This window comes from Leptonotus elevatus, chromosome 6 (assembly GCF_054856555.1).
Source record: "Leptonotus elevatus isolate MCC_2025b chromosome 6, RoL_Lele_1.0, whole genome shotgun sequence".
Taxonomy (NCBI): Eukaryota; Metazoa; Chordata; class Actinopteri; order Syngnathiformes; family Syngnathidae; genus Leptonotus; species Leptonotus elevatus.
The window spans coordinates 14,014,214-14,030,041 of record NC_141244.1 but is presented as its reverse complement, the minus strand read 5'-3'; the positions used below and the strand labels follow the sequence as shown (position 1 = coordinate 14,030,041).

The 15,828-nt window shown below is 34.9% G+C and overlaps 1 protein-coding gene across 2 annotated transcripts; it reads right to left on the bottom strand.

Moving 5' to 3' along the window:
• Positions 1 to 2,136: 2,136 nt before the first annotated feature.
• On the bottom strand, positions 2,137 to 15,048 carry LOC147172150 (uncharacterized). 2 transcript variants are annotated; one of them, XM_086077444.1, is made up of 8 exons: positions 13,347 to 15,048; positions 12,625 to 12,768; positions 12,371 to 12,533; positions 11,919 to 11,979; positions 10,786 to 10,851; positions 7,008 to 7,073; positions 4,122 to 4,187; positions 2,137 to 2,824 (listed from the first exon to the last, which is right to left on the bottom strand). In XM_086077444.1, the coding sequence occupies exons 3-8, from the start codon at positions 12,403 to 12,405 to the stop codon at positions 2,660 to 2,662; spliced, it is 459 nt and encodes a 152-aa protein (XP_085933570.1). In that variant the 5' UTR covers positions 12,406 to 12,533; positions 12,625 to 12,768; positions 13,347 to 15,048; the 3' UTR covers positions 2,137 to 2,659. The 2 variants fall into 2 exon arrangements, with proteins under 2 accessions (XP_085933570.1, XP_085933571.1); XM_086077445.1 differs by lacking the exon at positions 7,008 to 7,073 and having other exon boundaries at positions 12,625 to 15,048.
• Between the last annotated feature and the right edge of the window lie 780 nt (positions 15,049 to 15,828).

Genomic DNA, 15,828 nt, shown 5'->3' with positions numbered 1-15,828 from the left:
TTTTTGTATAGCGAGCACTTTGCAGGGCTTTTTGTGCATTAAACAGTCATTCTGGTTTGCCTACTTATACACTGGATGACTTGATTCAAGTCGGATTTACGGGTTTTGTTTGTATTTGCTTCATTTTTTTCTTCATTTTTTTTTGACATTGAAAATGAAAGCCCGAAAAATATAGCACAATAAAATAGCTTAGCTGCATGAGCTTTTGCTTTTAAGTTACTCCATTTGTGGCCATAGTAAGTTCTTCAAGGTTGGCAGTGTCGTCAAGCCATTAAAAAAAATAATAATTCTGGTAAAAGCTGCCCCTCTGAGCCCCAAAGATGAAAAAAAAAGTATTTCAATACTGCATGTCTGTCCAATAGTTTGAAAACATTTTGTTGTGTTCTACTCATAAATGAAGTGAAACTTAAAGTCAGATATAACCTGTTCCTGACCACTGATGATTGCTATCACATTTGATCATATTTTCCCTCTTGCATGCATATGAATGTAAAAATCAGTTAATTTTGTTAAATGTATAAGGCATAAAGTTCAAAATTAAATAAAACAAAGTTAAAACTATTGCTCAGCAGACACGAAAGTAGAGGAAAGGATCGTTCATGCTGTGTTGATTAAACTAATCTAAACGTTGTTGAAGTTGTCCAAATGTTTAAATACATTTTCAGCACAGTAAAAAAAATTCCGTTTAGCAAGCTTCTCACGTCATTTTCATGCTTGTCATTAGTCATTTTCATTTTCGCTTCACTTGTGGAGTATGTTTTTTCACCGTCAAAGCATCTTGCATTCCATCCAGCCAACCATTTTCTATCTGCTTGTCCTCATTAGAGTTGCTCGAGTCTATCCCAGCAGACATTAGACGAGACCAGAGGCAGGGTACAACCTGGACTGACCACCAACCAATCACAGGGCAGAAATAAACTATTATTCACACTCACGTTTAAAGTTAGGGAAATTTTAGAGGCGCAAGAATAAGGAAGGCCAAAACCAACCATTATGTCACCAGTGCTTCCCTTGTTCTTCTATGCACGCAGATAATTTTAATTAGCACAAAACTTGAATTAAAAAAATCCAATACAGACATCCAATGTGACTGGTCCTGCGCCAGTGTCCTTTCTGCCAATTTTTTTCTCCTTAGCTATATTAGACAGTAAAACGTCTTAACTGTGGAGTACTGATATGCCAAGCTTTTTTTTATTTTATTTTTTTTTACAAGAGCCACATTGTTACCATGGTGCTCTCGATTCTCTGTTGGTGTCATAAACGGGAGCCAGAGATTCCCCATTGGGATGATTTTGCATGCAGGTTGGAAAGAGAAAGGCTGCTGGCCCCCCAAATACATTCCATCACCATCACCCCAAGGACCCACTGCTGGAACCTCATTTCCAAACATAGAGAGGATGGACGGAGAGGTTTGCAGGCATAGAAAGAGATGGGAGCAGATGAAAAAGGGAGTATATGGTAACAGCAGTGTGGGATTAAATGCTTTGAAAAGCTGTTTGAATTTACATGCTAGCAGAATTTTACTCATGATAGCCCGGGGAGGGGGTTGGGATGGTGGTGGGAGACAACTATCAGCTGCAAAACCTATTATCAGTAGTTTCTCTGGGAAAATGTTATCTTAAAGCATGCTCGGCGGTCTCGGAGAGTCCGGGGCTGATCGAGGCCATGCTGATGAGCGCTGGCGATACGCTGGGAAGACGAAACTCAGACCCGAGCTCAGGCTTGGTTTTACTTTTTTTGATATATTCACTTTTTGTTCGCCCAATCCTTTTATCTGCCATCGAACCTGCAATGACGAGATAAAGCGGCGCCGACTTTTCCATAAATGCACTTATCGGAGTTGGTTGTACGAGCGCTGCAATGCCAATGAGATGGGCAAGTTTAACATTCAGTATGCATCATTTCACCTGCGCTGCCCCGTCACACACACTGCTGCCAACACACAAACAGCTCATGTGCACTTACAATATACATTAGGTAGAGATGCGGGCACACCCACACATACTTGCCTCTGTGTATTATGAGGACATTTTTTCCAAACCGGTTTAATTGTGTATTACAGGGACACCCCTTTCTGCTAATGCCAGAGAGATGGGACTTGCACCCAAAAAATTTTTTTGGGGTTGTCCAGGAGAATTTCACTTCAAAACTTGAAAAAACTCAACACACGAAAAAAAGAAAAACCTGAAAAAAATCCGTAATTGTGAGGACATAGATAATGACCTAAATAAGCCACGCCCATTGCAAAAATGGTAATTATGAGGACCAACTCACATTACAAGGACAAAGTTTACACAACACACAGCAACCATGTCACTGAAGTGATTTGAAAGTTCTGGCATTCTGACTTTACACAAACTAAAATGGCATTGATGTGTAATGACTTACCTGATATAAGGACACATTGTTGTACATAACAATACTGTGAAATGCAAAGTCATACCTGATCTGTCCTAAAATTGTAAGTTTTAACATGGTGCTCATGTTACAACTTACAATTTTAGGACAGACTGAAACTGGTATGTTAATAAAACTGCTTCTTATGTGAACAGGTTATCTAGGTCAAACACAGCTTTGTAATGGATAAGCTCGACATGAAACCAGATGCAAAAGAGTCAGTGAACATTGAACATTTTATTCTTTAAAACATGACTACCTCTCATCTTAAAGGATGAGCAGTTTTCTCATAGCTCATTCCTGAAATACCTTCGGATTTCTGAATTTCTGAAACAGGTTCAATGTAGGAAGTGTCCGAAGTACTGTGAGAATCTGGAACATATTCCTCTGCTAACGAATCCTCACTTGAACTGGATACATCAGCAACCTAATTTTTTAAACGAAAACAATTATTACATACATACATACATACACATATTGTCGCTGTTCTGTGAAAAACACTTCCACCATAGGAGCTACCGGAGAGCAGCCCGCGACCTAAAAATGGAAACGTGTTTTTCACAGGACAGCAATGATATCCATATATACAGTAGATGCACACATACTTATGCATATATACAGTGGCTCTAAAATTAACCTGCCATATGCGGGTTAAAATTCATTTTGGCGGGTGGTCATAAATATTTACTAGCTTTACTTCGCTGTTACTTAGTGATGTTACACTCGAAGTAGAAGCTTGAGAAAAGTGTCGAGCGCTCGCGGCAGAAGTAGCTCCCGCCATTGATGGGCTAATGTGCTAAAGTTAATTTACCAAAGGTCTTCATCATCAAGCAGTTTTGCATTTTTTTTAAACGGGATATGTGCCAGATGCTGGAGCAAACTAGAAAAGCATTTAGAACCTAAAGTTTGTGCACATACTAAAGATTATTATAAATCTAGTCACATTTATTCGAAAGATGAGATGAAGCATTTAACAAGAGGGATAGTTAATATGCTTAATCTATGGCATTGCCCCTAAAACAGATATTGTGTGATACAGTCCTTCAGTTACAGTAGACTTTTCTATTTTACAGAGTCAGACAGTCGTTAAGATTGAGACAATTGCTCAACATTTAGCTGCTTGCAACTAAAGATAAAGGTATAAACATGGGTCATAATTTATCCTCTTGACTAAATTATATTCATTCAATGAAAATGCCTGCACTATTAATTCTGGTTGCGTGAAACAAAGATCCATTGCAGATACAAATAACACAGAAGATAAAATACCCATCATGCCAGTCCATTCTAGTGCAGCGAAAGGTCCAAAACATAAAGCACATTTATCCAAGCTTGATACAAGTAAATTAACTACCTGATGTTTACACTTCTGTTTAAAAAAATAAAATAAAATTGATAGCGAGTTCATCTCTAAAATCCACCATAAATAAATTAATGGGAACAAAAGATCACTACAGTGCATAATCCAAATCACCAAACTGCCAACAAATCTTCAATTTGAGATATTTTTAATGTTGACTTGTAGGAATTTTAGTCCCATACAAGCTTATTGTTGGATACAATATTTTGAACGTCTTGGCAATACACATTGCATAAAAAATTGTTGTGATTATATTTGTTAGTTATATAGTTCAGCCCTAGCATCTACTCTACACTCTTCACTCCTAACGTCTTGCTTCTGAAAACTGATTTCAACATCAATATTCAAAAAGAAATCTCGTCACCTGGTCAACTTGGTCTGTGACAGCTACGTCTTCAGCTATGTCTTCAGGTTGTGCTTCAGTTGAAACCTGGTACACATGAAGAGAAAAATACATATAAAATTCAATTCTTAGTAACACGACTGTACCTGTGCATTTACACAGTTACAGTACATACAGAACAATTAATAGGTTAAAGTATTGTAAATGCAAACTCATTTTATTTGCCATTACAAAAATAAATAAATAAATCCTTCTGCACTACAGGTTTGTGTAAATTGGTGACGTCTATTTTTCACAATGAAACAAAAACAAGAAAATACACAGTCCTCAGAGAATCCATACCTGACCAGAGTATGAATTGTATAATAACTCCAAGCCCTCAAAACTTATTTTACAGTCACGGTGTATGAATACACTGTCCTCAGTGTCAGTTATTCACAACTATAACATTGTGAGGACTAAGTATCTGTGAGGGCTGCACAGTATTGACAAAACATGCGACATGGGTGTTTTATACAGTAATGGAGATTATTTCGACATTGAACATGGACCTAAAAAAAAGGATCTATCTATAGCTATATATTTTTATAATCCAATGAAAAAAAATACACGATAATCCGGAAAAATAAACATGCTCATTGTGATCTAATCTTATCCAATTAAGTTATTTTTCGTTAGTAATGCCCCTCGATACGTTTCTCGTATGGCGATGCGCAATTAAGGTAGTCTCTGATTGGTCAAAGTCAGACTAAAGTATACAATCCAATATTCATTTGTTGCTTGTCTTTGCAATACACATATTGCATGAGCCATTCGTGCGACAAGATAGTTTTTTATATATTGTGCCAACGTCTTGCTTCTGAAAAATGTATTTCAACGTCAACATTCAAAAAGAAATCTCGTCACCTGGTCAACTTGGTCTGTGACAGCTACGTCTTCAGTTATGTCTTCAGGTTGTGCTTCAGTTGAAACCTGGTACACATGAAGAGAAAAATACATATAAAATTCAATTCTTAGTAACACACAAGTCTGTACCTGTGCATTTACACAGTTACAGTACATACAGAACAATGAATAGGTTAAAGTATTGTGAATGCAAACACATTTTATTTGCCATTTCAAAAATAAATAATCCGTCAGCACTAATGGTTAGTGTAAATTGGTGATGTCTATTTTTCACAATGAAACAATTAATAGAAAATACACAGTCCTCAGAGTGTCCATACCTGACCAGAGTATGAATTATGAGGACTGTATGTGTAACTCCAAGCCCTGAAAACTTATTTTACATTCGCAGTGTGTAAATACACTGTCCTCAGAGTGTCAGTTATTCACAACTACGACATTGTGAGGACTATGCACCTGCGAGGGCTGCACAGTATTGACAAAACATGCGACATGGGTGTTTTATACAGTGATGGAGATTATTTCGACATGGACCTAAAAAAAAAGATCTATCTATATCTATATATTTTTATAATCCAATGAAAAAAAAATACACGTTAATGCGGAAAAATAAGCATGCTCATTGTGATCTAATCTTATCCAATTAAGTTATTTTTTGTTAGTAATGCCCCTCGATACGGTTCTCGTATGGTGATGTGCAATTAAGGTAGTCTCTGATTGGTCAAAATCAGACTAAAGTATACAATCCAATATTCATTTGTTGCATGTCTTTGCAATTCACCTATTGCATGAGCCATTCGTGCGACAAGATCTTTTTTTTTTTATAAATTGTGCAACGTCTTGCTTCTGAAAAATGTATTTCAACATCAACATTCAAAAAGAAATCTTGTCACCTGGTCAACTTGGTCTGTGACAGCTATGTCTTTAGCTATGTCTTCAGGTTGTGCTTCAGTTGAAACCTGGTACACATGAAGAGAAAAATACATATAAAATTAAATTCTTAGTAACACGACTGTACCTGTGCATTTACACAGTTACAGTACATAAAGAACAATGAATAGGTTAAAGTATTGTGAATGCAAACACATTTTATTTGCCATTTCAAAAATAAATAATCCGTCAGCACTAGTGGTTTGTGTAAATTGGTGACGTCTGTTTTTCACAATGAAATAATCAATAGAAAATACACAGTCCTCAGAGTGTCCATACCAGAGTATGAATTATGAGGACTGTATGTGTAACTCCAAACCCCTGAAAACTTATTTTACATTCGCAGTGTGTAAATACACTGTCCTCAGAGTGTCAGTTATTCACAACTACGACATTGTGAGGACTATGCACCTGTGATGGCTGCACAGTATTGACAAAACATGCGACATGGGTGTTTTATACAGTGATGGAGATTAAACATTTAACACGGACCTAAAAAAAAGATCTATACATACACATACATACATATACATATATACATACATACATACTCTATATATGCAGTATATATATATATCTATATATCTATATATATATATATATATATACACATACATACATACACACACACATGCATACAGATATAGATGTATAGATATATATACTGTATATAGAGAGAGAGAGACATAGAGAGACAGATATATAGATATAGATAGATAGATAGAGATAAAGATAGAGATAGAGAGATCTTTATAATCCAAAGAAAGAAATGCACGTTAATGCGGAAAAATAAGCATGCTCATTGTGATCTAGTCTTATCCAAATGTTATATTTTGTTAGTAATGCTCCTCAATACAATTCTCTTGTATGGCGATGCGCAATTAAGGTAGTCTCTGATTGGTCAAAATCAGACTAAAGTATACAATCCAATATTCATTTGTTGCATGTCTTTGCAATACACATATTGCATGAGCCATTCGTGCGACAAGATATTTTTTTTTATAAATTGTGCAACATCTTGCTTCTGAAAAATGGATTTCAACATCAACATTCAAAAAGAAATCTCGTCACCTGGTCAACTTGGTCTGTGACAGCTACGTCTTCAGCTATGTCTTCAGGTTGTGCTTCAGTTGAAACCTGGTACACATGAAGAGAAAAATACATATAAAATTAAATTCTTAGTAACACGACCACCTGTGCATTTACACAGTTACAGTACATAAAGAACAATGAATAGGTTAAAGTATTGTGAATGCAAACACATTTTATTTGCTATTTGAAAAATAAATAATCCGTCAGCACTAGTGGTTTGTGTAAATTGGTGACGTCTATTTTTCACAATGAAACAATCAATAGAAAATACACAGTCCTCAGAGTGTCCATACCAGAGTATGAATTATGAGGACTGTATGTGTAACTCCAAACCCCTGAAAACTTATTTTACATTCGCAGTGTGTAAATACACTGTCCTCAGAGTGTCAGTTATTCACAACTACGACATTGTGAGGACTATGCACCTGTGATGGCTGCACAGTATTGACAAAACATGCGACATGGGTGTTTTATACAGTGATGGAGATTAAACATTTAACACGGACCTAAAAAAAAGATCTATACATATACTGTATATATACACATACATACATATATACATACATACATACTCTATATATACAGTATATATATATATATATATATATATATATATATACACATACATATATATATATATATATATATATATATATATATATATATATATATATACATATACATATATATATATATACACATACATATACATATATATATATATACACATACATATATATATATATATATATATATATATATATGTATACACACATACATATATATATACACATACATACATACACACACACATGCATACAGATATAGATGTATAGATATATATACTGTATATAGAGAGAGAGAGACATAGAGAGACAGATATATAGATATAGATAGATAGATAGAGATAAAGATAGAGATAGAGAGATCTTTATAATCCAAAGAAAGAAATGCACGTTAATGCGGAAAAATAAGCATGCTCATTGTGATCTAGTCTTATCCAAATGTTATATTTTGTTAGTAATGCTCCTCAATACAATTCTCTTGTATGGCGATGCGCAATTAAGGTAGTCTCTGATTGGTCAAAATCAGACTAAAGTATACAATCCAATATTCATTTGTTGCATGTCTTTGCAATACACATATTGCATGAGCCATTCGTGCGACAAGATATTTTTTTTTATAAATTGTGCAACATCTTGCTTCTGAAAAATGGATTTCAACATCAACATTCAAAAAGAAATCTCGTCACCTGGTCAACTTGGTCTGTGACAGCTACGTCTTCAGCTATGTCTTCAGGTTGTGCTTCAGTTGAAACCTGGTACACATGAAGAGAAAAATACATATAAAATTAAATTCTTAGTAACACGACCACCTGTGCATTTACACAGTTACAGTACATAAAGAACAATGAATAGGTTAAAGTATTGTGAATGCAAACACATTTTATTTGCTATTTGAAAAATAAATAATCCGTCAGCACTAGTGGTTTGTGTAAATTGGTGACGTCTATTTTTCACAATGAAACAATCAATAGAAAATACACAGTCCTCAGAGTGTCCATACCAGAGTATGAATTATGAGGACTGTATGTATAACTCCAAACCCCTGAAAACTTATTTTACATTCGCAGTGTGTAAATACACTGTCCTCAGAGTGTCAGTTATTCACAACTACGACATTGTGAGGACTATGCACCTGTGATGGCTGCACAGTATTGACAAAACATGCGACATGGGTGTTTTATACAGTGATGGAGATTAAACATTTAACACGGACCTAAAAAAAAGATCTATACATATACTGTATATATACACATACATACATATATACATACATACATACTCTATATATACAGTATATATATATATACACATACATATATATATATATATATATATATATATACACATACATATATATATATATATATATATATATATATATATACATATATATATATATACACATACATATACATATATATATATATACACATACATATATATATATATATATATATGTATACACACATACATATATATATACACATACATACATACACACACACATGCATACAGATATAGATGTATAGATATATATACTGTATATAGAGAGAGAGAGACATAGAGAGACAGATATATAGATATAGATAGATAGATAGAGATAAAGATAGAGATAGAGAGATCTTTATAATCCAAAGAAAGAAATGCACGTTAATGCGGAAAAATAAGCATGCTCATTGTGATCTAGTCTTATCCAAATGTTATATTTTGTTAGTAATGCTCCTCAATACAATTCTCTTGTATGGCGATGCGCAATTAAGGTAGTCTCTGATTGGTCAAAATCAGACTAAAGTATACAATCCAATATTCATTTGTTGCATGTCTTTGCAATACACATATTGCATGAGCCATTCGTGCGACAAGATATTTTTTTTTATAAATTGTGCAACATCTTGCTTCTGAAAAATGGATTTCAACATCAACATTCAAAAAGAAATCTCGTCACCTGGTCAACTTGGTCTGTGACAGCTACGTCTTCAGCTATGTCTTCAGGTTGTGCTTCAGTTGAAACCTGGTACACATGAAGAGAAAAATACATATAAAATTAAATTCTTAGTAACACGACCACCTGTGCATTTACACAGTTACAGTACATAAAGAACAATGAATAGGTTAAAGTATTGTGAATGCAAACACATTTTATTTGCTATTTGAAAAATAAATAATCCGTCAGCACTAGTGGTTTGTGTAAATTGGTGACGTCTATTTTTCACAATGAAACAATCAATAGAAAATACACAGTCCTCAGAGTGTCCATACCAGAGTATGAATTATGAGGACTGTATGTGTAACTCCAAACCCCTGAAAACTTATTTTACATTCGCAGTGTGTAAATACACTGTCCTCAGAGTGTCAGTTATTCACAACTACGACATTGTGAGGACTATGCACCTGGGATGGCTGCACAGTATTGACAAAACATGCGACATGGGTGTTTTATACAGTGATGGAGATTAAACATTTAACACGGACCTAAAAAAAAGATCTATACATATACTGTATACATACACACTCTATATATACAGTATATATCTATATATATATATATATATGTATGTATATATACATACATATCTATATATGTATGTATATATATATACATATATATATATATATATATATATATATATATATACACATATATATATATATATATATATACACATATATATATATATATACACACATATATATATATATTTATATATATACACACACACACATGCATACAGATATAGATGTATAGATATATATATACTGTATATAGAGAGAGAGAGACATAGAGAGACAGATATATAGATATAGATAGATAGATATAGAGATAAAGATAGAGAAATAGAGAAATCTTTATAATCCAAAGAAAGAAATACACGTTAATGCGGAAAAATAAGCATGCTTATTGTGATCTAGTCTTATACAAATAAGTTATTTTTTGTTAGTAATGCCCCTCAATACGGTTCTCTTGTATGGCGATGCGCAATTAAGGTAGTCTCTGATTGGTCAAAGTCAGACTAAAGTATACAATCCAATATTCATTTGTTGCATGTCTTTGCAATACACATATACTGTATACATACATACAGTATATGCATGAGCCATTCGTGCGACAAAATATTTTTTTATATATTGTCCTACGTCTTGCTTCTGAAAAATGTATTTCAACATCAACATTCAAAAACAAATCTAGTCACCTGGTCAACTTGGTCTGTGACAGCTACATCTTTAGCTATGTCTTCAGGTTGTGCTTCATTTGAAACCTGGTACACATGAAGAGAAAAATACATATAAAATTAAATTCTTAGTAACACGACTGTACCTGTGCATTTACAGTTACAGTACATAAAGAACAATGAATAGGTTAAAGTATTGTGAATGCAAATACATTTTATTTGCTATTTGAAAAATAAATAATCCGTCAGCACTAGTGGTTTGTGTAAATTGGTGACGTCTATTTTTCACAATGAAACAATTAATAGAAAATACACAGTCCTCAGAGTGTCCATACCAGAGTATGAATTATGAGGACTCTATGTGTAACTCCAAACCCCTGAAAACTTATTTTACATTCGCAGTGTGTAAATACACTGTCCTCAGAGTGTCAGTTATTCACAACTACGACATTGTGAAGACTATGCACCTGTGAGGTCTGCACAGTATTGACAAAACATGCGACATGGGTGTTTTATACAGTGATGGAGATTATTTTGACATTGAACATGGACCTAATATATATATCTATATAATCTAATTAAAGAAATACACGTACATGCAGAAAAATAATCATGCTCATTGTGATCTAGTCTTATCCAAATAAGTTATTTTTTGTTAGTAATGCTCCTCGATACAATTCTCTTGTATGGCGATGCGCAATTAATGTTGTCTCTGATTGGTCAAATTCAGACTCAAGTAGGGCCTGGCAATAAATCAAATTAATTGAATAAATTAAATTTAAATTGAATCGTTGAAAATTTGCTTAATCGTGAAATGTATTTTGTCTTCTGGATTATTAAAAGCTGTTGTTATGTTCTGTTACATCCAGATGTTATTGTGAGTTGTAATTTTGCACAAGTGGTGGCAGAATGCTGGATGGTTGGTTTTAAATACTTTTTATTTTATTTTTTGGCCATATCGCTTAGCCTCAGACTAAAGTATACAATTAATCCAATATTCATTTGTTGCACGTCTTTGCAATACACATATTGCATGAGTCATTCGTGCGGCAAGATATTTTCCACATATTGTGCAGCCCTAGTATCTCCACCCTCCACTAATGTCTTGCTTCGGAAAACTGATTTCAACAACATTCAAAAAGAAATCTAGTCACCTGGTCAACTTTGGCGCAGTCTGATAGCTGTGTCTTCATCAGGTTGTGCTTCAGTGGAAACCTGGGGCAGATGAATAGAAAAATACCAATACAATTAAATTCTTACTAAGACTAGACTGCTATAATATAATTTCATGTAATCATGAATGTGCGACCAGTAATTCTAGTATGTCACATGTATGACACAATATCCAAATGTCATAAGAAATCACGATATAATAATTAACATGATATTGTGAGGTTAGCGATACTCACGATAACTGTAAAAGTAAAATAAAAAAAAAAGTCACAATATTGTAAAAAATGAAATAAAAAAATAAAAAATATATATTGAGAAAAGAATGTACTTTTGCTTTTGAGTTTTAATTAATCTTTTATGTTTTGTCAAACCTTGCACGATATCCCCCCCAAAAAAACAAAATTAAGTGTGACAACACACCATATAAACATACCATAGTGTTTTTCCATTGTAGCGAAATTCAAACATGAAAACCTTCCGGGCATCATGATACACTCTCAGCCTGTTTTCACGTTCCTGTTTGCTTAGAACTTCTCCTCGATATTCAGTAGGAAAGTCTCTCTTCTGAAAGGAGCAGGAACTGAACACTCCTCGACCTTACAAAGAAAAAAGGATACAACAGAAATATTTCATTATAACAATAATGAAAACTAGACCCATACTAAAGAATATTTTACCAATACTCACCTTTGAATTAATTAATATATTTTATGGTGAAGCCATTCTTGTCTTTACCTAAGGATGAAAAGTATGCTACCTCTTCTTTGGGTTTAACTTTTGCCCTCTGTGGCCTCATGACTGACATGTCTCACTGAAGATAATGATCTAAAGCTATAGAAAAAAATGAGTTTCAATCAGTTTGATAGGTAACTTGGTGCAGATGTCTTGAAGTTAACTTTCAGTGTACCATAATAGCCTGTGCAGTGTGCAGTAAATGTGCCAACGAAAATAAAATACAGTGGATAGCACAGCTCTGCTAAATATTTGCATAAATTAAATGTAATGAACACTAACAGACTTTACTGAAATATTTCTATTGAAAGAACAAATTTAAGTAAACACAAATGCAGCAATTTACCAATACTTCATTTATACTGTACTGGTAATACTAAGCCATTGTATATTTTCACATCAAAAACCAGCCTGTTATTGCTTTCCTCTTAAAAATTGCAATTAGCATTCATCTTACTCAACAGACGGTTAGCTCTGCTATGCTAACCGTCGCTAACAGAAGCGTAGCAATTCTAAATAATTAGCTGCATCCATCATAATCAACAGATGGTTAGGTATGCTAACGTAAGCTTAGCTGCACTTACACTGGACTTGCATTATAAATCATTTTCGCGAAAGAGGGAGCAATGTACACAAGCGACCAACAACAACAGGAAAAATTCGAGCTTCAAACCTACCTCATTAGCACAGCTACACGCCATCACATCTCGTGAAGTAAATAGAGCCGGGGGCGGTTCTCTATCGGGGCTGCTAGATGACGTCACTTCCGTACTCAGGGCAATATAATAAATCCCGTTCAAATCAACAAATTGGTTCAGTCGTTGGATTATGAACTTTGTTGATAAGAGTGGCTATTGTTCTATGATTTACAGTGTCAATAAAAAAAAATAGATCACATTTAAAATGAACCCCAAAGGCTCATATATTAAATGAATTACCACAGACGAAAACAAAGGATATTATTGCTAGAATTATAGATCATTTTGTAATCATAAAATGTGATTTCAGTTTCAGTTTTTTAAAAAGGTTTTTTTTTTCATTAACGAAAATGTTTTTTTGCTTTAGTAAATAAAATAACCTTGCTGCTGTCATACAGTTGCTGTCCGAGGATGTTTTAGTACTATACTTTAGTAATGGATGCATGTGTTTTTTGGCAAAATTGTGAGCGAGCCCAATTCCTTGGCTGAGAAGCAACCCTGCAAATGAATGGTCACATGATGCTTTCCTTTTGGCATGAAGCAGGACTGATGGTAGCGCTCACCTTTTCTTCTCCAGACAAGCATTTTTCCGGATGCCCCAAACATTTGGAAAGGGGGTTAATCAGAGAAAATAACTTCAACTCTTTTTTTCTTATTTTGGTCTGTATTTATGGAATCCCCTTTTCACTGGTCACACCAGGCCATCCTCCAAAAGTCTTACTCCCTCACCATGGGTGTAGATGCACTCATACCTGCTTACTGCCATTCCTGAGCAAGCTCTACACTGGTGGTGATGTCCTTATCCCGCAGCTGAATCAACTTTGGGAGATAGTCCTGGCATTTGCTGGATTTTCTTGGGTGCCCTGAAGCCTTCTTCACTTAAAGTTTGTAAGGTCACTAAAGGAAATTACTTTAATTTTCATGGCAAATAGGGACTTTGCAATTCATCTAATCACTATAACATTCTGGAGTACATGCAAATTGCCATCATAAAAAAACAATAATAATAAGTCAGCACTGGAGATTTTTAGAAAATCAATGTCATTCTCAAAACATTTGGCCACTGGTGTACAGAAAGATGTTACATTGTAAAGGCAGGGTGGGATGTTAAATGATGAATCAATATACGGCACTGACAGTTTCTCTGTCTCTGCCTCCAGCTGTTCAAAGTGATGTGATAAACAGCTGTTAACCATTGTATATTTTCAAATAAACAACCACTGCAAGAATTAAATGCTGAAATATATAATTAAATGTCATAGTGTATTTCATTATTTAATTTATCTACTTAGGAATTGGTGGCTGCAAAAAAAAAAAAGGCTCTGCGTCTACAGACAAACATTCACAATACACAGCATTTTGAGAAAAAACGGAATTATGGGGACATGTGCGTAATTGTGGGGACAGGTGACGGTCAGCCAATCAAATGCTGTGAAATATACACTGGTGTGAATAATTCATGAAGTGGTGCATTACGAGGACCTTCCTACAGGGGGCGTCATCAAATACACAAAAATACACAAATTCATGTAATTATGGTTTACAAGGACATTGGCTAAAACTTTGGATTTAAGCCTTCTACAGCCCTAGAAGCACTTCTGCATTGAATGAATTATGAGGACATGGGCTGTGTCCTCATAATTCAAAATGTCCTCGCAGTGTTGCGTGTATTCAGGTGACATGTCCTCATAATACACAAAGGCAAACACACACACACACACACACCCACACACACACACACACACACCCCACACACACACACACACACACACACACACACCCCCACACACACACACACCCCCACACACACACACACACACACACACACACACACACACACACACACACACACACGCTTTGTTGTGTCTAAAGGCTATTCACGGTAATAGCTTCAACTTTCAGCCCTAAGTATATGTGTGTGTGTTTCCCTTCTTCCAGTCACACAATGCTGCCTGCTGAGCTGGCAAGTAAGCATATCAAACAGCAAATGAAATTCCTGAGCGGCGGCCTACGCCAGCGCCAACTTGTACCATGAATTTTTCATCATTTGTGGTGTGGTAATCTTACCTCATTAAAGCGGTCACTCTCACTGCCTTCACAAACGCAATCGACGCACACTCCCCCGGTACACACGTTGGGATCCACATTGGCTTTGTAGCTCTACACGCATTACAGGACTGTGAAGATGATTTTGTCTCATGCTTTTGTTTCACATTTCATTTATCTATGGGCCATCTTTGCTCTGACACACAGTGGTAGGGCCAGAAAGAAATTGCTGCAACCAATTTGACCCCTTTTTCACTGTCTGGTACCTACTTGGCTCGACATGCTTCTACTGACTATTGATCCAATTGGCAAAAAGTACTTTAAAGTACTCTAGTACATGCCCTGGAAAAGTTTTACTTGATACCATACGGATGACAAACAGTAAAGTCATTGGTCCGCCGCTAAAAACACCTTC